The sequence below is a fragment of the Anas platyrhynchos genome, chromosome 15 (assembly GCF_047663525.1).
Source record: "Anas platyrhynchos isolate ZD024472 breed Pekin duck chromosome 15, IASCAAS_PekinDuck_T2T, whole genome shotgun sequence".
NCBI lineage: Eukaryota > Metazoa > Chordata > Aves > Anseriformes > Anatidae > Anas > Anas platyrhynchos.
In genome coordinates, this window is record NC_092601.1 from 12,005,351 (window position 1) to 12,027,599 (window position 22,249).

Consider the following 22,249-nt stretch of genomic DNA (forward strand, 5'->3'; position numbering starts at 1 on the left):
TCTCTAATGGTTCTTTCCTAGGTGTGACCTAGACAGTGCTGGTTTTAATCCACACACAAAAAGCTTTAAAACATAAAGGAAAACACTGATGCAGGTAAGAAAGCCTATTTTTAATAAATGGGTGGTAAGGTATACAGGACTAGGGAAAAAGTCCTCTTAATTTTCCAACTTCTAAAACAGTTTTGACAGAAGTGGAAAATACAAACTAAACAGTTTTGATTTGAACAAATCCTTTTCATTAAACCAAGACAAGTAACAAGACAGGCTTTTGCCATTAGCAACCCGCAGGCTTTTATACTAGAAATGAAATACTAAAGCTAGACAGTTGTACTGGAAGCATACTCCAAATGCTAATGTAAAGTAGGTTATAGCTGTGGTTTTTGGTTGTTGGTTTTTGTTTGATTTTTTCCCCAGTCACTGTGATATCAGAAGAACTGCTTTAACAAACTGACAACAGAAAAACTGACATTACATTCAATATGAAACAAAATAAACGTTGTAAAGCTAAAACTGTATCAAAAATTAAATTTATTTCCCCTTATCCAATATGGTATCATGGAGAGCTTCTTTCATTAAAAATTTCCAAGCAGTTTTTAAATCCAAATTTTTGAAACTTAAGAAAACAGTAAGAACAAAGACTTCTAAAACCCCCTCCCAGTATTCCCTCCCCCCCCCACCCCAAAGATTATGTCTTTGGAAAGAGCAGCAAAAGTCTGTTTGCAAGAAAATACTGGAAAGGATTCTGTTCAGTGACCACATACAGCATTTGCTATAAGCCAGTAATTGCTGTATACACAGCTAATGTAAACACACATGTAGCTCTTGCTAAAGCCATCTGCAATGCCTGCACCATACTTCTACTGTTGTAGAACAGTCAAATCTATTATTCTAAATTCTCTCATAGTATTCAAGTATTTTGATCATAGCGGCTCTTCCAATACACTTTCAAGACTTTGCATGTCCTTGTAGAGGGATGTATATTTACAACCTTCCCTCATACAGGAAAGGATCAGCTCATTCTGCTGTTCACATAGAAAAATATATCTGAGTTCTGCAGTCACACAAATGGTCAGATCACTTCCCTAGAAACTCTCTGCAAGCAACCATCTTCTTTTTTCTCACTTCTGTCAATACTTCCTGACAGAGTTGATTCTGCACTGCCTTTCATTTCTGTAGTCATCAGATACAACAAAACAGGGTCAATATGTGTTGGGTTGGTGGCATTTATCTATGTATGCAAATACACCTGCCTTCTGTGCTAACAAAAAGCAATGCAGAACCAAGCTGTAGAAGAATGACAGCAAACTTCACCAGTGGTGAAGCACTCTCACATCTGCAGTATAAAGTCAGCTCCACCTGCAGTGAACATTAAAATTCTTACACATATGGATTTTAAAACCAAGATTTCAAAACAAAACCCACTCTCCTCCTTAAAACACACTGACAGAACTCTAGGGCAACATTTTTAATAGGTTTCCATCGTGTTGATCTTTCTACATTTTCTACACTGTCAGCGTATCATTCCCCTTGGACTCAGCTTGTATTTCACCTTCACTCTTATTCTCTTGTTTTACTTCTGAGCTCTTTTCCTCTTCGGTTTCTGGTTTTACTACCGTCAAGTTCTGTTCTTCTGTCACGGTTGATGGGTTTTGTTGTGCATCTTCTTTGTTGCTCTTCACTACCTCTTGTAGATTGTATTTTCTGAATAGAACATAGTCTCTCACCACACTCAAGCAACAGACATTCTTTATTATTTCCACCACAACTGTATATTGTGGGTTGTTAAGATCAACTTTGTTTTCTGGATTGAGGCTGCCCACAATTCCTGTAAAAACAAGATACAGTTTTGTTGTTGTTTTTTTTTTTATGATGGAAAAATGGTTTCAGAGCATCAGCATACACTACTAAAAGGATAAAAATTAGGGAAGACAACATCCCCCCTAATTGTAACCAACTGCTATTTATTGCAGTTGTTTAAAATAGCAGAACAGAGTACAACTATTAGAGGATACTATCAGTAGGACTGCAGTAACTGGAAAATTAACCCATTGCAATTATCAAGAAACAAAACACCTGAGTAAGGCAGAGCTATTTTTTGAGTCGTATGTTCAATTGAATTAGCAATATCTTATTTCAATATAACATTCAAATTAGCAATATAGCATTCAAAATGCCTGATAGCAGCCCTTCCAAAGTATGCGAAACTAACACACCAAAGTAAATTCAATACTGTACGCTATTCTGCTCATGATCTTTTAAGACATCAACACTAACAAGGCACACTGATATCAAGCTGTATTCACAGTCATAGAGAAGTCTCTGTAATTCAACATATAGATTTTAAACAACAAATATGTATGCCCATTTAGACCACTTTTCTTTTAGTAGTCTGACTTATGCTATGCTGTTATCCACACAATTGTTGGCTGCTTCTAAACTTGTTTTTTGTTCTGTGTGAAATCAATACATACCTGCCAATTCTTTAATTACTTCTTCCCTACTCATATGACTGTTATTACGAGCTTTGTAAACAATCTGAAAAGTACCCTTATTAGGGGCTTTAAACCAGGGCTCAAAAAATGTTTCCGTGTATTTTTTCATATCTTCCATAAAAGCCTTGCAAGTTCCAGAAATGGGCAGCATGCGCAGAATGACTCTTGTTTTCTTCTTTTTGGTGGCATACATGTCCTTTAATATATGGTGTACCAGGTTCTCAGGTTCTAAAAGAAAAACAGCTAGGTATGAGAAACAAATTGGAGGCACTTTCTTCCTTCTTCCCCCCTTTTAATAATATGTCAGGAAAATGCATGCTTAGGTGCACTGTGGTCTGCCTCAAATTATTTTCTGAGGAGAACTGTTTTAATACACCAAAACTGGATGCCTTAGGTTCACTTTGTCAAAGCAGAAGCCTCAACTTCTAGCAATTCTGCTTATGACAGAATTCAATGGGAAGGCTAAAGGGAAGGAGAGACTCTCTATTTGTCTGGCATACACGAGCTCCTGGGCAGCCACACTGTGGCCTGTAACCGATGCTGTTCAGAGCAGCACCGTGCAGTGTCTGTGCCCCACCTATGCCCCGGGTCCTGATGAAGACCACATTATTGGCACCACTTTCCACCGACTGGAACCGCCGCAGCTTCTGCTCTGTCGAGGTGCGGATCTGGTCAACCTCCTTCTTCAGGGCAGCCTCAACGTCATCCTCATCCTCTTCCTTCTCACTTCCAGAGAGCCGCTCCTCAGGATCTGAAAACTGTTCACACAAAGCACATCCCTACTTCAGTAAGTACAGGCCAAAAGCGCCAAAAACTTAAAATCTGCCAGGGGCCGCATCTCCAGGGGGCTACACAGGGCTTCACCTGTGGAAGCCAGCACCCCCGGGGGGCACTGCGGGGTGCTGTTAGGGACAGAAAGGCTGCACCGCTGCCCCCCCAAGCAGGCCCTTACCACCACCAGGCCGAGGGGAAAGCCCGTCACGGCCGGGGCAGCCCGCACGCACCTGCTCGGGGCCGTAGAGCAGGTCCCCATACTCGCCGAGCAGGCTGTAGGCCTCCCCCACGCACTTGCGCTCGTTCATGTTGCAGGTGATGAGGATGCCGCGCATGCCGGCCTCCAGCTGCCGCCCGCTGCCGCGGGGCCGCTTGGCCCTCGCTGCCGCGAAGTGCCCCTTGGGCCGCCGCTTCCGCGCCGCCACCGGCTCCGCCGCGGCCATGGGCTAGGACCGGGACCGGCACAGAGACCGACAGACAGGCACACACACACCGACACCGGCCCCGCCGCCGCCGCGCACCGCGATGGCGTCAGCGCCGCCCCGCCCGGGGCCCCACGCGGCGCCGCCTCACGGCCGAGCCCCGCCACAGGCCCTCCCCGCGCCGGGCTGCAGGGGCCGGGCGGTGCTCCCGGGAGTGAAAAATAAATAAAGCTCCCGGCAGCAAGGCAGGGTGGGTGGCTGACCTCGGGAGGGACGGATCCCCCGGGAACGTCGTGGCCTGGAGGGACAGCCTGGGCTCCCGGCGCTGAGTGAAGTTGCTCGTCTTGGTTGCTTTTTCTGAGCTTGGAAACTCAGTTTATCTGAGTTTCCACTTTAATCCCGGGATTAAAGGCTTGGTTTGTGTTAATGATTGTGGAATTAGGAGGAGAGGTGGCCCCGGGAGTGGGCTGGCTGCCACTCAAGAGCGATGGAGCCAGCTGGCTTCAGTCCTGCTTTTTTTTTTTTTTCTTCACAAGGCAAGTGTGCCCCAGAAGGGACAGCCGCCATTTGGCCCTTTCCTCAGTGGCCTGTCCAGCTCCTGAAGTTTTCATGGTGTGACAGGGCCAGCTGGAACAGAAACTCCTCATACAGGTAATTTTAGCCTTGAAATACTCAAAACATGTGTTACCAGAATAAAAATACACACCACTTAGCGTTGGTTTCTGAAGGAAGGTACCTCAGTGTACTACTGTCCATGAGGGCCTCATCTCCCTCCATTAGCCCTTGAGCTTTTTGGACAATCAAGAGGAGAAAAATGAAGATATTTTGCGAAAGTATGTAGAGGACAGAGCTAAGGAGGCCTCACAAAGGGCAGGACTGTCATGTTATTTACACATAGGATAAAATAGGGGAGAAAAAGTTCATAAATTAATGGACGTATTTATCGGTCACAGCTGCAACAGGAGATGACGTTTACATTTTATATAAAGCTTTTCTCCTGCAAAGTCTTCGAGGCTTATTTAACTCTTCAGCAATTGTTATACCTTGGTGGGATTATTGATCACAAGTAAAATAAAAGTCACGTAATCTTTGCTGGGTTGGGGTTGCATGAAAGACTCAAAGTTGTGGGGAGTTGCAGCAATAGTCTGAGGAGCTGGGCCTGTCAGGACAGTGTGACGCAGGAGGGAGGATCTCTGCGGGCAGCTGTGAGTGGTGCAGAGGACATGCAATTCACCACACAGAACATAACTAGGGTGCTTTGGTGGTGAGGAGTGCCGAGGGGTTTGGAAAAACCTGTCCATACTCAGGGAAATAGTTTTATGCCCTATCAAAAGAATAATACAGAGAAACAGTTATGCTTCTTTTACACTTAGGTCACCATGGAAGGTTTTTCTTCCAAAGTATTCCTGGCTTATTCACTGACATCACAAGCTGGTTGCTGTCATGTTTGGTTTACTTCTGTGCCTCCTCTGGGGTGATGCAATCTGAGTAGGGAATTCCTTTAAGGCCCTTGCCTTCTGTAAGGATTTTGTCACTTGCATTTCAAAGAGCTTGTTAAAATGTTGCTCCTGCAGATTGCAGGTCCTTCTTTACTGCTAGGTGGAGAGCAGCTTTGTTGTTTGGGGGAATCTTTTGAATCTTTTTTTTTTTTTTTGTGCTGCAATGAACATTTCAGGAAGCTGGTTAACATCGCCTTTTTGTCCACTTGTCACAGACTGACACTGAACCCCAGAAGGGAGTGCAGACAAAAGCACATGCCATGTAAGACTGTACACCACCCTTGCTGATCAGCACTGAGAGGACTGTTTTGCTCCAAACACATTGATGGGTGTTAGCAATCTCTCTGCTGGCCTTAGAGAATGAAGATGCAGCGGGAAGGACTTAGGGCTTGAGCAACCAAACTCTTACCAAAAAAATCTTGGTGCCTCAATTTAAGCTACAGCTGTCTCCCACCTCCCTGGCAAGTGCCATCCTTGCAGCAGAGGCTGATGGCAAAAGCATGTACCAATGCCACGGCCATGCCCACGTTGATGACAGGCTCTGCAGTGATGCCTTGCTGCGGCCAGGACAGAGAGGGGTTGGCAAATGTTTCATCCCATCTCTCCTGTGGGAGCAGAGCAGAGGCAGCAGCAATGCTGGAGCACAACTTAACTGTTTGCTCTCTGAACATGAGGCAGAGCACTTAGAAAACCTCGCAAGTCTCTAGCATACACATTAACATAGTTGGTCAGGGCAGCAGCATCCCAGGAATCAATACTCACTGTCAATCATAGCTGAACTGCTATGGTTTGTTGAGGTACCCCAAACTACCTGCTCAGCAGTGTACTCACACAACCTATTAATTAATCATAAGGCTGTTGTTCCCTGTGTTGCCCTATCCAGAATGTAACAGATGTGACTTGGTTGCAGCAAGGTCTTAAGTATGTTTTTATCCAGCGGCTGGTGAGTGGGAGTAGGGGAGGAAAAAGAAACGGGAGAGATTTTAACCTCTCACTTTCTACTTCCTCTTTGAGCTCTGCAGAAATTTGTCAGCTCTTCTCACAGACAGGACTTGGCTGCCTTTTACGTGAGTCCAAAGTACATGTAACAAACACAGGAGTAAGTCACTGAATGCAGTGACAGCGCCAGAACAGGTGTACAGCCAAGAGTCTGAGATCTGTGTGAGGAGTCAAAGCTGGGACGCATCTCAATACTCAGAGGACTCACATTTTGATGCAAGGCCAAGAAGCAGTAAGTTGGGACTGACAGCTTTTTCACAAGGTAACTGACCCTCCACCCGTCCTGGAAAGCTGCTGGCCAGGGCACTGTTTTGGCCCTGGAACAGTACGGATTTGCTTGTCTGACCACATTCCCTCTTTTCCCTGTCCTTCTCCGTCTTGCATTTGGCTGTGTTTCTTTCCTGTGTTTGTCATACACAAACTGAATGTTAGAGATTGGGAAAAAAAAAAGTCTTTTTGCTTAATTGAATCACTAAAATCACATGGGTTTGCAGCTGGATAATTATTAATTCGGTAAGGAATTATCATTGTTTATATTATTTTGTAAATAAAAGTGGACAATGCATGAAAATAATGACTTCAGATTTTTCAGCCCTCCTGCTAAGTTGATTCTACAGAACTATGGCTCTACACTTCAGATCCTTCATCGGGGAGTCTTTTGAAGTTTCTCCATCTCATAAAATGGTGTTTTTTGCTGACCACACATCAAAATAGTATTTAATACATCAATGCTAAAATTATTCTCAGGGCTTTCCTACATCGATTTAATTTCTGGCAGACAGCATATTCCCAGTGCTGATAGACTAGAAAAACTACAGATGTCTTTGTACTAAGTAACACTGTGGTCAGCCAGTAACTAACGCAGGATTGTCAATCAGTAGCAGACATTTCATTTACAGAAGTCACAGTTTAAGAGCTTTCAGTGCCTCTCTGCACTGAAAGCCTTATAGCTCTTAAAGCCTCTATAAGGTAACTGCAATGTGGTCTACCAATGTGATCAGCAGGGCTTGTGGGGAGGGAAGGAATGTGAACAGGTAAGTTACCACACTGATGGGGCTGAGTACTGCTGCTTGAGTGTGTGGTCAGGATCTCAACTGCATGATGGTCAGGAGAGAGCAGGGATTACACGGTGGGAAAACCAGAGCTGTCCTCAGCAGGTATTCCAATTAACAGTTATTGTTATTCCAGTGTATTCGCTGTGTGATGGTAAAAGCTGTTCTGAAACCATATGCCTAATACCAGGTTTGTATTTGTGTTACTGCAGAATTTCTTGGAGAGGCTATAGCCGTTGTTGCTGCCATGCATTTTCTACTGAAGGTCCCGAGTGCTATATCCCTACGTGCTGCCCTGAGAAAATCTCTCCAGCTTTGCAGCCAGAGCTACACAGTTTCCACCTCTTTCAGTTATGAGGCTATAAAACAACAGTGCAGACTAGAGGTGCCAGAGTACTTCAACTTTGCAAGCGATGTGCTGGACAGATGGACTAAAATAGAAAAGGTAACATTTCCGTGGCTTCTCAGATGCTGTAGTACTTAATGCTGTCAGTGACAAATCCAGTAACCAAATCCAGTAACTGGAATTATGCTCTTGATTATAATCTGATGATCATCTCATGCACTTTGAATCTGTAGATCCCTTCGGCCACATGCTGTCCTGCCCATGAGTCCAAGTGGTTCATTTTTTTAATCAGTAACTCCAGTGAGAATAACTGTAAGCAGGTGCTTCAAGAATGAGACAATGGACTTTTTACCACTTTAAACCACACATTAGTTCCACAATCAGCTGTGACATGCACCCTGTCTGTTTGTGCTGGCCAAATCACTTGACCTCCATATATTTCATTGCCTGCCTACAAAATGAATAATACTGTGTAACGTCTAACCTCTCCATTTTTTTCCCAAATGAAAAATCATTGCATCAGGGACCTTATATCTACAGAACTGAAAACTGAGTGCCCAAACAGACATGAGGTCTAAACAAGGAAAGGAAATACAGGGAGAAAAAAGAAAGTATAGGTCTATCACCTATCCTGTTACGTAACTCGAGTCTGAGGATGTAGGACTGGTTTTGCAGACTCAGGTTCTTCATGATGAGAGTCTAAACGTAGTTATGTCCACCTGGCAGCAGGAACAGAGTAGAGTGTCACCTATCTGACACAAAGGGAGCAATTGTTCCTTTTGCAGGAAAAACAGATTTTGGCAGGCTGTTAATGGAGAAAGAAACAACATCTGGTGCCCTCTGAAGTGCACAGCTAAAATCTGCTTCCTGAAAATGAGCCTTAGTGTTACTGTACCTTCAAATATTTAAAAATAAACCATATTTTTTTTTGCCCCAGAGAGTTTTGCTCAAGAAGCGTCTTGCACAGTGCTACTGCTAAATGCATTGGACCCCTTCAGAACACATTGTATACGTACATTTCACTTTTCACACATCAGTTCACACTGTGTGGGCCTATGCTCTTGAACCTGTGATTTAATTTTCAGAATTAGCAAACAGGCCCAATGCCAGATGAAGTTGGAAATGACCTCTGAAGATTTGGGAAGCTCTGGGGCACAACCCAAAAGAACCCACATTCACCAGCTGCTTTATTTTCATGGCCTGAAACAAAAAGTTGTACAACCTCTTCAGAGTGTAACATGATGAGCTCAGGAAAGGAATACAAATTTAATTTCTTAAATGACATTCATAGGCTATTTATCCTAAAGGAGGGTTCTTTGCCTCATTTGGAATCAGTGGCAGATTTCAATTGTATCCCCAGATTTCTCCAGCAATGAGTAACTGGCAAATGCTCTTCCTCAGACTTAAAGGCAGTGTGTTTCTAAAATGAACCATTTACACTGCACCCTTTTATTCTACAGGAAGGGAAAAAAAATAAAAATCCTGCATTGTGGTGGGTAGATGGTGATGGAAAAGAGGTGAAATGGAGCTTTGAGGAGCTGGGAGTCCTTTCCAGGAAAGTAGCTAATGTACTCTCCGATGCTTGCGGTCTGCAACGGGGAGACAGAGTTCTTCTCATTCTGCCCCGGATCCCAGAATGGTGGCTGGTGAATGTGGCTTGCTTGAGAACAGGTTGGTAAAAGCACACATACCACAGAGGTATAGAAATTATGACTTAAACCAATCCTTGCTTTTTAACACAATCAAAACTACAAATATGCTGTTGAAGATGAACTATTGCCACACTGATCAAGAACATCCTTCATGCCAAGTTTATCTTTGTGATACTTTTAGGACTTCTGCACGTGCTCTATCTGTTAAGGAAACCCTATGAGTCCATGTGCCTCTCTCATTCTCTTTCCACCACTTATGATGAATCACAAATGCACCTTCCTTCAAACTTGCAGTGAAATTAGCCCACACTTAACCAAGTGTTTCATTTGTTTCCCTGTGGGATCTGTTAAATACTCAGCTTGCCAGAAATTACATCCCAGAATGTCTTGGTGCCTCACAAACACTAGCAGGGTACAGCTCTGTCTACCAGTAAAGAAATTAAGTCCAGAGAGATGGCATGGTCCAGTTGAGGTGTTTTCAAAACAAAAAAAGTTGTTCTGTTGATTTCTGTTAGTGTCCTGTGATCAGCCTAGTATTGGCTAAATTAGAATTTAATCCATCCTCACATACAATTTAATCCATCAAATAAATCAGTGTATTTATGAATGCAGGGCCAAATCCTGCTGTAATACTGCCTTGTCTCACTCAAAAGCACTAGGTAAGCTGATGTCTGCTTGTAGGTACAACTATTATTATAAAACGTTTCAGCTGTTTTTCCGTTTTACTTCCTCCTCTTTAGGAAATGTCCTGATTCCTGGCACGCAGCAGTTGACAGTGAAGGATATTCTCTATCGACTACAGAAATCCAAGGCAAAGTGCATCATCACTGATGATTTTGTGGCACCAGCTGTAGATTCAGTTGGGGCTGAATGCCAGTCTCTGAAATGCAAGTTGCTTGTGTCAGAGGGCCACAGAGAAGGATGGCTGAACTTTAAAGATCTCCTGAAGTGAGTAACCACAGCTGTGACAGTGCCCCAGCAAAAATAAAAACATGTTAGTTTGTTTTGAATAGGAAATGCTGGCACATGCCAACATGTTCCTATCCTTCTAGGGCAATGAAATGGAAAAATGTCAGTGTTTTTGATGTTTCTGATTGCTGCAAAACTTATTTTAGTTAAACATTTTTAAGAGCATGTAAGTCACACTTTCAAATCACTTTATTCATTGCTTTGCTTGTTTTAAAGAAATGCTCCTTCTAATCACCAGTGTGTGACCACAAAGCATCATGATCCAATGGCCATCTATTTTACCAGTGGAACTACAGGATCCCCCAAAATGACTGAACATTCCCACAGCAGCTATGGTATTGGCTTCACAGTAAATGCGAGGTATGGATATTGCTTTGACAGACATGTTTGTGTAGCTGCTCACATGGCAGAAGGAAGAGGAAACACAAGGTTTTTCTCCAGAAGCCTTTGTTTCACTTTTTAAAAAACAATCATTCTGTTAAATTTGAACAAGACTTGTTTGTTTGTTGTTCCTGGTAAGCAAGTCATACTTTGAGTCCAGGCAGTATATATAGAATGTAGCCTTCAAATGGCCTTAAATTACTTTTTAGTATTTTCTTTAACTTTTGATAACCTCTTCATTGTGTACGGTTAACAGACTACCCCAAACTGAACATCCGCACAAGTTTATAAAGTCTGTGTCATAAAAGAGAAAAAAATGTGGCTGTGAGGTTTCTGAACTCACACACGTCTAGATTAGATGCAACTCCCACAGGAACAAAATGCTGATAGTTCAGAATCTTTACATTTATAAAGCAATGTTGTTTTTAAAATTGATATGGCAGTACACTTCACTGAAACTGGCAAGGAATAACAAATCAGGAGATCCATCAGTATAACTTCCTTTAGAAAAATGCAACATCAGTCTGTTCTGATGACATCCTCACTGTGCTCAGTTGTGCTCAGAAATTCAGCCATTTTTAAGTGTCATTTACCCAAGACAAGCAGTGCTGGATGTGACTCCATGACATATCTTGTGTTGATGTTTTAATACTTGTCTTTTTTCCTGCCAAATACAGATTGTGAATCATGTTTCCTTGTGTTACCAGGTACTGGCTGGACTTGACTCATTCAGACGTAATTTGGAGCACATCAGACACGGGCTGGGCAAAGGCATCTTGGGCTAGTATATCAACGTGGATTCAAGGGGCATGTGTATTTGTACATAAAATGCCACAATTCAACCCAATTACTGTCTTTGAGGTAAGTGAGGAGGGCCCAGCAACAAACAGCATTGTTCTTGCTTGCTGGTCTTGTCAAAGCTTTCATTTCCCGTGGTGCTGCAAAGGGGGCAACATGCAGCACAACAGTAATATTGAATCATTATTTCAGTATTAAGTGCTGCAAATAAATAAAAGCACAATTGACATTCGAACAGTTTAATCATATAGTCTGCTGAAAACAGGTTTTACTGCACAAACTCGCAAACATTCTTTCTAAGGCATGAAAGAAGCACAAAAGAAATTGGACTGGGATTTGCAGAGCACTTGGTGTTGTTATTAAAATAAGTGATAATAACAGATAAATGAGAATTTCAGTTGCCTGCACCAAGTAATCCCATGTTAAGGAGTGAAGATGCAGCAAGGCTGAATTTCTTTAACAAATGGCATCAACATTATATTGTCCTACATCCTCCACACACAACCCTTCATCCCTTGAAAAAGACTACCTTCATCATATTTATTTTACTTAGATGGCTGGAAACTGTTAGATAACATTAGGCTGTGTTGAATAACACTTGGTTTTACTCCTATAGAATATCTCAGAGTAGCCTTATGGTTTCACTTGGTTTCTACTTAAACTTAAGTTATGAAGAAATTCTGCAACAAGGACTGCAAGGCTTTCAAGAGCACAAAATTCTGGTGTGGTGAATTAACTGTAAGATGATGTAGATTCTGTTTTGAAGAAGAAACTAGTTAGATAAAACTGCTATATGTCGGTGTTGGCAACTGCAGAGCTAACTTTTTTTTGGACACTAACATTTTGTCCACGTGTTTTATAAGCTTGATATAGACAGAGATTACACTATGTCTTATAACGTAGATGAGACTTCATAGGTTTCATTGTATTGGCAACATTCACTTTCCTTGTTCTAAATTCTCTAGTGTCTGTCAAGATACCCCATAACTGTCTTCTGTTCTCCTCCAACCGCATATCGAATGTTTGTGCAACATAAACTGTCCAGGTAAGAAAAAACAGAGTACCTCTAGTGGTGGATTTGATCAAAACAATGAACCAAGTGCTCAGCTAACCTTGATTTTATTCCAAATTTACAATGGTGTAACAGTAACTCTGACTGTATTTCTCAACATCTTGAGTCTTATGTGTGATGAAGAAAGTCAGAAAGAGTCAGGGTGCCACCTCAGATTTCATGAATAACAGTGAAATGCAGTTTAGCTGAAGCTATAATAAGATAATCATGGTATCATGCTTAACATATCCTCCAAAGTGCTTTTATAGTCACATTCTCCTTCCCTTTGTTTTTCTACTGTGTTTCCCCACTACAAGAAATGTATGTCAGTACAGCTTGGTGAAATGCATGAAAAACTCTTCGGCTTCATTTAAATCTCCTGTGCTTTTTTTTTTTTCTTTTTTTTTTGTCGTTAGTGTTGAATTTCATCAATCCTCTTCAGTTTAGACTCTAGTTGAGATTCTAGGGTTAGAAACATGATATTAGTAGATTTTCAAATAATACAGAAGTAAAACAGGTGTTTTTCATTTTTGTTTGCTTTTTTTTCAGATTTGTTTCTGTTCAATGCTACACAGTTCAAATAGAATTAATAGATCTCAGTAAAATTTGTATTTTTGTGTAGAAAAGTTCCCACAATACCAAAACAGAGTATTGAATGGGGTGTAACAGATAGATAACTGCCAGTTATTTAATTTCTTTTTCCCATCAAGCTATACATTCAAAAGCCTGCGTCACTGTGTGAGTGCTGGGGAGCCAATCAACCCCGATGTGATGGAAGAATGGAAAGCGCAGACTGGGCTGGATATTCATGAAGGCTATGGACAGACAGAAACAGTATGTACAGCTTTACAGATGAAAAATTATACTTTACAGATAAAACAATAAATTCCACTCAGGTTGCCAAGAAAAAGTGATTAGAAAGATTACACAGTTGTATTTGGTTTACATACTCCTCATCCCTTCAGCACATTCCAACAACATGGATTCATCACAACTGTCACAACAAAGTCAATTGTTATAGGCAACAGTAGAAAAATGTAGTGTTTTGTTGTTTGTTTTTTTTTTAAGTCCTAGAACGATTGTAACGTCTTCACCCAAAATCCAACCACTGTTACTCATTCTTGTGAGCTTTGAATTGAGAACTAACACAAAAGAGGTATATTCCTCATTACTGCATTCCAAATTCTGCTTTAAAAGCTATCTTTAGAACATTCACTGGCATTGTTTGGAGCTGTGGGCAAGATATTAAGGGTGTACTTTATTTCTAGAAGTTTAATCATAGGATATATGATTATAATGAGGACTGTTATTATTTCTTATAGAAATTTGCAATGTTAGCTGAGTATTTTAAACCTAAGTTAAAGACTGAATGTACAAGTTGTCATTTAAGAAAAGAAAAACAAACACATTTGTTACAGGTGCTGATCTGTGCAAATTTTAAGGGAATGAAAATTAAGCCTGGTTCTATGGGAAAACCATCTCCAACGTATGATGTCAAGGTATTGTACCTCTGGTGGCACTGTCGCTCTCTCAGTAATCATTTTCTATGAAAGAGGTTTGAAAGCTTTAACATGGAGTTGTACTATGTAGCATCATACAACAGGAAATAAGAGTGAAAAAGAAATGTCCCAAACTGAATGTGCAAAGTGAGCATCTAAACCTCCCTGTTGTATCAACCTCAACAGCATTACATAGATGACAACCTACTGATAACTGGTGGTTAAATATCAAATGCTAAGGCAATGACAGAATTTAAATTACTGAGTTAAGGAAGAGTGGGAGTGAATGGTGTTTCCTGGTGATAACAAAACTGTTGATTCAGATTCTAGCAGTAGATCAGTTAACAATATTGTTTAAGATTTTAGTATCTTTCAGTTCTTAAGGTTTTCCCACCCCATTACTTATCGTCCTCTGGGGTCTTACTAACTTCAATACATGTTTGCACAGTATTTGGAATTCCTCAGATAAAAGACCCAGTGTGAAATACAGTGGATTTGCAGTGATCTTACACTTGAATTGTCAGGGTAAGACCTGTCCTCTACTGCTCCGAATTATTTTCCAGGACATATTTCGACTAAATACTTTAAATGAGTACTAAGATTCTATAATCTTAATTTAATGTTTTCTAGTTTGAGTGCAAGATAATAAAACAGTGTTTTGTTTATTTTCAGATTATAGATGAAAACGGTAATATTCTGTCTCCTGGAAAAGAAGGAGATATTGCCATCAGAGTAAAACCTACGAGACCGCCTTTTCTTTTTACTTGCTATACTGTAAGAACCCTACTACAGTTAAAGTAGATGTCCTGTTAAATCTCTGTAACAAGTAATTTGATGCCTCATTTCCTGTACATATTCTTTACTTAGAAGGATAAAAGCCTGTGGGGAGGAAAGAGGAATTTCCATTTTTTTATGCAGTTATTTAGTCTACTTACACAATTAGTTGTTCAACGAGTGTCTTGCCTAACAAGTTAAAATCCACTTTCTTTTGCTTGTTATTTCCTTAATAAAAAGGGAAAACTTTGACGGATTTAGTTGTGTGGATTAGTAATGGTAAATGTTTATTATAATTCACCATTAGTTGTGTCCCACTTGAATTTGATGCAGATAATGATATGGACCAGTCTAAAAAGCTGAAATCTATGAACATTTGGCTTTACCGCAACTTATATACTGAATATGTTAGAATGCAATGTAATGTATTTTTCAAGCTGTTTTTATATAAAATACAATTTTGTGCTTACTAGGATGATCCAGAGAAAACAGCGGCAACAATACGTGGGGATTTTTATGTCACTGGAGACAGGGGGATTATGGATGAAGATGGATACTACTGGTTTGTTGGAAGATCTGATGATGTCATTACTTCTGCTGGGTAATTTAACTGATTAATAATACATCTTCAAACTTGAACAATACAGCTGATTTAGGTGTGATAGTATGTGTATTTCAAATGTGTGTTTCAAAAAGACCTTTCATTTTAAAGATACCGTATTGGACCATTTGAAGTAGAAAGTGCCCTAATAGAGCATCCCGCAGTGGTGGAATCAGCAGTAGTCAGCAGCCCAGACCCCATCAGGGGAGAGGTAAACACATTAAATGAGCTTATATCTAAAAGTAGCTTTGTGCATACCAGAGCTGACGAAACCCAACTTCCACTGGATTTGTCTGCCAAGTGATTAATTTTTAAACTAAATAAACTCAAATTGGCATTTCTACTCTATCAGCCATCTATCCCTCTGTGCCGGAAAAACTGACTGAGACAGGTGCCCCAATATCCAATATAACAAAAACACCATTTGAAATTTTTTCTTAACATTCAAATACTTAAAATTATGGGTCTTTAGTAAATGTATATAAATTAGTTCTGGTCCATAAAAATAGAGCATGTGCAGACGCTGGCAAAGCTGCTCGTATCTGCCCTATACATTGTTCTATGTTTTGTCAGCAAGTGTTTGGTTAATGTTTCAAATCTTACTGTTGTGCTGTGTTTCATTGGCAGTTAACCCATTGTTCCTTTAACTTTAAGGTAGTGAAAGCCTTCGTGGTTTTAACACCTGAATATGTTTCACATGATCCAGAAGAAGTGATAAAAGAGCTACAGGACCACGTTAAGAAAGTTACTGCTCCATACAAGTATCCTAGGAAGGTAAGTCTTCAATTACCCCAATATTTTAAATATTTTTCAGTAGCAGGTAGTGAATTATTTGATAGCAGGTATCAACTATAATATGGCTTATAAGGCTGTGCTGCTGAGATTAAGTAAGTCAAAATTCAGGTAAACTGTATCTTATTTTGTGTTGCAATTTCTTCCCTTTCCCATTAGATGGAGTTTGTTCAAGAGTTGCCAAAAACTGTTAGTGGGAAGATTCGAAGGAATGAACTACGCCAGAAGGAGTGGAGAAAATAGTAGAGTTCTTTTATAGAGTCAGTAGAGTCAGTTTTTTGTTTTTAAACAAAAGATAATGCTGATTTATACAGTAATGTAGAGTAAAAGACTATGGCCTTCTTAGTTTAGGATTTTATAAATTCATAGAATCATTTAGGTTGGAAAAGACCTCTAAGGTCATCATGTCCAACTCTTAAATTCTTACCTGATCCCCAGCATTTGGCTGTCCCTGGTGCTACACTAATAGCTAATAGTACAAAAGCAGGCAGACTGATACAAATGAAGTGGAAAATTCATGTAGTCAAGAGTACAATAGATGCATTAAATAAACTGAAAAGTGTCACTGGCATTTTATCTTTATTGTTACTCAATTTAAAAAAGAGTTTAAAAGAACGCTTGTTTCAAGAATCACTTTTGAAAAGTGTGATAACTTATAAATACATTTTCAAAGTTATAATCACTGAAAGTATATTTAGAAAAAATAGTGCAAATAAAATCTACATCATTAAAGTGTTGATGACTAGACTAGCAAAGAATTTAAAATACATGATACAGTATAATTAATAGCTGCTTATACTAATCTTAGCATTTACTTTTTTCTGTTCTCTCACACTGCATCAATGATATAGTTTATAATATATGAATATTACTGTATGCTTGAGCATTTTCAATTTTTATCCACATTAACCAAGCAATGTCATGTTCTGAGAATGGGATGAAAACATCTGACATCATTAGACTGTTCTGGTTATATTAAGCGTGGTTAACTAATGATTAAAGATTCAGACCAAAAAAAAAAAAACAAAAGTAAAATGTCAAGTTCTCATAGATGGCCTAAGGAACAGACGGTTTTTGTTGGAAGAACTTCCTAAAGTACTGGGGCAAGTTCCAAGAGAGGTCGAGGCACCTGCATTCAGGGTGAGAACATTAGTTTTCTCTTTTAGAAAGGCATTTTCCCACTTGAAGTATCCACAACCTTTCTTATTACTGTTATGCTTACCAACAGGACAACAAAAAAACGCTTTGCCATGATTTGGACCAGCATTTGATACATAAAGCCTTTTAGCTCTTCGACCACAGTTACACAGAGGGGGAGTTGGTTTTTCATTTTTCACAGCTGTTACAGGCTGATTCAGATTGACTGTGGAGTTCAGAATGGTATGAGATACTTTGGACAAGTTTGAACTTCTTAAAGGTAAGGAATGATCAAAAGATGCATTTTTTTCTTGATATATAGAGAAAGACCGTTTCTTTGCTGGTGGGAACATTTTTGGACTAGTTGGCTTTCTTTTAGGAACCTCAAAAGGAGTGGAATAATTTTTCAATGATTTTGATTGTGATGAAATAGCATTTACCTTTGCAGATGGTAACTTAAAAGCTGAAAGATTTGAAGTCTGCCCTTGTACTGTTCCTACATTATAGATAGTAGTATCAGGACTTTTGTAAATGATAGATTTGAGAGATTCCACAGGTACAACACTTTTCCCTGAACTTTGATTATTTGAACTCATCACAGCTGATTGCTTTGGAATTGTTTCTTCTTCAAACACTGTTAAAATATCCATACTTGAGCCATCTTTAAATTCAACACAGTCTGATTTTTGTTCAGATTGAGATTCTGGTATTAAAGCTACATCTTCCCAGTCAGCCAGCAGAGGTAAACAGTCAGAACTAGTACTGATATCCTCAGTGGAGATGTTAACTGAGGAGATGGTAGTGGAGACAAGTACTAGTCCTGATTCATGTACTGGGCTGTATCTGGTTGTACCCATAATATGCCCGTTGTTCAATCCTTGCTGAATGCCTGTTGATAAATTACTGTGAGATTGCTGCACATGTCTAAGAGGAAGAGGAAATCCGTCAGTAGACACTGACAAAGAGCTTTGGGCTTGATTGTTTAAGTCAGTCCTCAAGCTGCTGCTAGATGCAACATGGATGTCTGCAGAGGAATCAGTACAAGTGGTCTGTTGTTCTTCAGTTTGTACATTAGAATTTATGATAAATCCTGCAATACTGTTGTGGTTTTTCTCTGCCAGAGAGTTTGTTTTACAAGTTCTCTCTCTAGATGTCTCAGGTCTGCTGTTAGTTCCCAGTGGAGTCTTGTCAGCGAAGTTTGCGTTCAGTGTTCTAGAGATTAAATTCTTCTTCAGATATGCCTAGGGAGTCCATATATCAAAAGAGATTTTGGAGAGTGAATACTCAAGTAGTTTTAGAAATCAATGTACAAAACTAGTAAGCGTGTCAGCTTATGGATATGATTATTATTCATAGTCAAGATACTGGTTTTGTTATAGCTCACCTTTCATCAGTATTTCAGGCTGTAAGACAAGTAGGAGGATAGATACGAAATAGTTACTAACCTTATCCAAAGATTTAGTAATTTTCAACACACATCCATCACAAATCATCCTCCAAGCAAGACGGGCAGTATTCCGAGAATCATCCAACCCTTCAAAAGCATGGTTATATTAATGCCTTCCTTTTAAACTACTACTGGGGATGGTTCTTATTAGAGGAAAAGTGACATTTAGGTACATCTTACATAAATGAAATGGATTCACATAATTCTGACACTGTTATATAGTTCAGAAAAGGGCAGTGGAAGTTAAAAAGAAAAAAAAAATAATCTCCTGTGCTGAAACATCTGAAGGAACAACCCATACAGCTGAATATATAGCCACAACGATCAAAATCCATGTTCAGTTGTATTAGTTAGGTCAAAAAAATAAGTAAAAAAATCACATTGCACTGGTATTCTCTTACACTAATAAGCTGTCCAGACCTATCAGGGAAGATCAAGTTTTCTTATCTTTCCCATGCTCTTTTTTCTTTTGTACCCTAGCAATCCAGAGCTTGATCTTGTGCAACATACAGGCAAAAGATCTAGGAAAGATTTCTGAAACAAAGCATGAGGTTAGAAATGACAAAATGATCTTTGAAGAATCTGTCTTTTCTTACTTTGATGGTTTTGTTGAACAGAACATCGCATAGCCTGGAATTAACAGTAACATTTATATTAACTAGTAGACATTACTAGCTAGTTTAGTTTACCTAACTAAAGCTAAACAGTAGCTATCTAGTCTTATAAAAGATATGTATGTATGTTAAAATGAGGATGATCATATCATGCTTACCAGAATGTTCCCGTCCTACAAAAGTTAGCCCCAAATCCTGCAAAGCACCATTTAGTCCTTTAGGCTTTCTATTATAGAAGGCCTAGGGAAAAACATGCAGGTGGTTAATAAAAAAACATTTCAAAACCCCTTCACAGTGGAGTGAAAAACAGTTCAGAAATATCACCTTACAAATAGTACATCTCACAAGGCCAAATATTTATCACAACTGTAAAATGAAGACAAGTGTAACTCAGTATGTGACTTACCCTGTAACAGATTAGAATGGAAAGAACCATAAATCCCTTCTCCCAGCCTTAAACTAATCCATTCTATCTTACCTCATTTTACCTTCATTTGCACTTTATGGTTTGCGTTGATGAAGGCCTTAACAACAGCCTTGAGGAATACAATTATAAATACTATCTTGAACATTTAAACTGTTATGCATTGCAAAGGCATAAGCATTAAAAAGAGTTTACGTATGTGCCAAATATAATACTTTTTCTCATTTAATAATCCCTGTTTCTCATATGAATGCCCTGCTTATCTTCAGAGACTTAATTCCGCTGCTTAAACTCCAAGTATCAGTGGACAGGTAGACTCCTGGATAAACCTTTGAGAGCTTCCCTGGCTACACAGGGGAACCCAGGTGCCATTAGTCCCTAAGGCAGAACTCTGTTGCAATGTAGACTATGAAAAAATGAGCCAAAAAATCCCACCAACACAAACACACATACACAAAGCTTTTCATTTTCTCAGTATAAATGCATTTTATATACGTATTTTATATATGTGTGTGTGTGTGTGTATATATATATATATATATATATATATATCTTCATTTTCCAGTATTGCTAATGCTGTTCAGAATATACTTTCTGGTCAAAGTTTCTAAACAGATGAGGATCACTATTTTCCATGCAGCAGTGTAAAGCAGTAAGAAGAACATAAGAAAAACAAGTTAAGGCAGCAATCAGAGTAAAAGATGTCAGGAAAGGAAGAGCAGCTCAAAAAAATCTTCTGGGATTATCATTCATTTATGTAACAGAAACACTCAATACTTTTCCAAGCATTAAGACTGTTAAAATTCATGCCGTTCTAGAGCATGCAATTCATTATTGAGTGATAACACAGAAAGAAAACAAAGGAGTAACTAGATGCTGGAACATACACTATTGGTTTAGGTATACTTGGCCTTTGAGATGGTAACATGGGTATAAGTGTGTCAGTCTATTGATTTTTCTCACCTTATATGTTGCTTTGAGATCAATCCAGGAATTTAAGATGTCAGGTTTTCGCAACTGCTTCCTTTTACACTCATACTGCAAGCACACACCCAGGTCCCAGTCTGCACAGAAAAAGCAAAACCAAATGAAGACTCACTATATTTTTTAATCCTGATGCCTTCCAATTAGGCCTTTCTCTCATCTGAATGGACTACGGGTTACAAAAAAAAATTAGCAAGAAAAAATGCAACTGTTTGCATGATAACTCTAGATAATGAGCACAGATGTTTAATTGGGCAGGTCGCCGGTACTGCTGTACTTCCATAACTGTCCTAAGCATGCCTTAAAACCAACATAAAGAGATGAATCAACACACTAGTAACATCCTGTACAGATGGGTACAGGACACATGAAGCCTTTGTACATGAGAAGCACTTGGGTTGCTGCAATGGTTCAAGATGACAAGTGAGTGCATGCTCTTAGTAAACAACGACTTTGTGATACATAAATATCTTGGAGACCTCACTAAATCATTTACACTTGTTGAGAATGGCAACACATTGCACTCTGTGTAAAGCAGAAAAATGTGATGACCCTGGAGACAAATATAGAGTGAACAAGTCAGAATTCAACAGTATTCATATTTTCAGTCTTATCCGATATCATATCCCTAATATTTATCAGGATTTTGACTCCCTAGCAGTGAAGATGCAATCTTACTAGCACCACCAAATGTTCAGTTTTAATGGGTATTAATTTGCAGAAAAATTAAATGAGAATTCTGCCTACCTGTCCAAGTGACAAACGTACATGGTTTTGCTTCTGAAATAGAATTACTTGGAGTATCTGAACTGAATACAATTTTCTTCTCCTGTTGTATCTTTTGAATCCATTTCAAAAACTGTGATAAACAAATGTTTAGAGGGACCCCTTCATCGACTTGATTCTTTATGAAAGAGAAGAAGAGATGTGTGTGTTAATACGGACTGGAATTCATTTGAGGCTTATTTCTCCTTAGCCCTCTTTAAAGGTCTCCACAAAATAGTAGTAAGCGGCAATTTTAACTTCACACAGAACAGCACTACACCTGCGTTATGCCGGTCAGCTCCGTACAGAACTCGGAGAGCACAGGATGCTCCTGGGGCTGGACATAGGTGTGGAACTCCGCTTCGATCTCTCCGGTGGCGGTGTTCAGCAGGACTGCTGGAAATTCAACTGCGACAAAACCAGAACGAGACGGGGAAGGAACAGGCCAGAAAGGTTAAAGCTGCTCGCGGAGGTCATTCCGTCCGCGTACACACGGGCCGAGCCGTCAGCGGAGGTCGACCAGGCGCCAAGGGCCCGCTGGGCCGCCACTCACTGATCTCGGGGCTGTGGCGCCGCTCGCCCCGCCAGCAGGTGGCCTCCAGGTCCACGACCACCAGGTGCCCGAAGCGCTGCTCCGCCGCCACCGCCGCTCCGCTCTGCGCCCGCCCGCTGCTCCTCGCCAGCCCCAGCTGCCTGCGGGCGGCACCGGGCTCCCCTCAGCACTCGCCTCGCCTCGCCTCGCCTCGCCTCGACCCGCTCCCGGCCTCCCCTCCCGGC

At 40.1% G+C, this 22,249-nt stretch overlaps 3 protein-coding genes across 11 annotated transcripts; 1 reads left to right on the top strand and 2 right to left on the bottom strand.

The window, feature by feature from the left end:
• Nucleotides 1-89: 89 nt before the first annotated feature.
• On the bottom strand, nucleotides 90-3,831 carry THUMPD1 (THUMP domain 1 NAT10 acetyltransferase adaptor). Its single transcript, XM_021271645.4, has 4 exons — nucleotides 3,497-3,831; nucleotides 3,070-3,250; nucleotides 2,472-2,720; nucleotides 90-1,825 (listed from the first exon to the last, which is right to left on the bottom strand). Exons 1-4 carry the CDS (start codon nucleotides 3,707-3,709, stop codon nucleotides 1,503-1,505), a joined length of 966 nt encoding a protein of 321 aa, XP_021127320.4. The 5' UTR covers nucleotides 3,710-3,831; the 3' UTR covers nucleotides 90-1,502.
• Nucleotides 3,806-16,672, top strand: LOC101793832 (acyl-coenzyme A synthetase ACSM3, mitochondrial). Of its 9 annotated transcripts, none has more exons than XM_005018505.6 (16): nucleotides 3,806-3,938; nucleotides 4,225-4,339; nucleotides 6,202-6,448; nucleotides 7,451-7,683; nucleotides 9,045-9,255; nucleotides 9,977-10,184; nucleotides 10,422-10,565; nucleotides 11,294-11,447; nucleotides 12,350-12,429; nucleotides 13,146-13,269; nucleotides 13,854-13,934; nucleotides 14,607-14,708; nucleotides 15,182-15,309; nucleotides 15,421-15,520; nucleotides 15,964-16,083; nucleotides 16,261-16,672. In XM_005018505.6, exons 4-16 carry the CDS (start codon nucleotides 7,486-7,488, stop codon nucleotides 16,342-16,344), a joined length of 1,734 nt encoding a protein of 577 aa, XP_005018562.3. In that variant the 5' UTR covers nucleotides 3,806-3,938; nucleotides 4,225-4,339; nucleotides 6,202-6,448; nucleotides 7,451-7,485; the 3' UTR covers nucleotides 16,345-16,672. The 9 variants fall into 9 exon arrangements, with proteins under 9 accessions (XP_005018562.3, XP_038042908.2, XP_038042910.2 ...); XM_038186980.2 differs by having other exon boundaries at nucleotides 6,210-6,448; XM_013098477.5 differs by lacking the exon at nucleotides 3,806-3,938 and adding an exon at nucleotides 3,945-4,104.
• Nucleotides 16,664-22,188, bottom strand: ERI2 (ERI1 exoribonuclease family member 2; the record flags this gene model as incomplete). Its single annotated transcript, XM_072024001.1, has 7 exons — nucleotides 16,664-18,479; nucleotides 18,684-18,772; nucleotides 19,458-19,539; nucleotides 20,687-20,787; nucleotides 21,455-21,611; nucleotides 21,753-21,880; nucleotides 22,026-22,188. Coding segments are annotated over 7 exons (2,061 nt in total), but the record flags the coding sequence as incomplete, so codon positions are not given.
• Nucleotides 22,189-22,249: the final 61 nt, after the last annotated feature.

Excerpts from the sequence above, each read along its gene's own strand:
- THUMPD1 (XM_021271645.4), bottom strand. The coding sequence starts at position 3,709 with ATGGCCGCGGCGGAGCCGGTGGCGGCGCGGAAGCGGCGGCCCAAGGGG. Across the intron at positions 3,251-3,496 it reads TGCTCTACGGCCCCGAGCAG|TTTTCAGATCCTGAGGAGCG; the intron begins GTGCGTGCGGGC and ends TTGTGTGAACAG. Across the intron at positions 2,721-3,069 it reads CATCAGGACCCGGGGCATAG|AACCTGAGAACCTGGTACAC; the intron begins GTGGGGCACAGA and ends TTTTTCTTTTAG.
- LOC101793832 (XM_005018505.6), top strand. The coding sequence starts at position 7,486 with ATGCATTTTCTACTGAAGGTCCCGAGTGCTATATCCCTACGTGCTGCC. Across the intron at positions 10,185-10,421 it reads AACTTTAAAGATCTCCTGAA|AAATGCTCCTTCTAATCACC; the intron begins GTGAGTAACCAC and ends CTTGTTTTAAAG. Across the intron at positions 11,448-12,349 it reads ACCCAATTACTGTCTTTGAG|TGTCTGTCAAGATACCCCAT; the intron begins GTAAGTGAGGAG and ends TAAATTCTCTAG.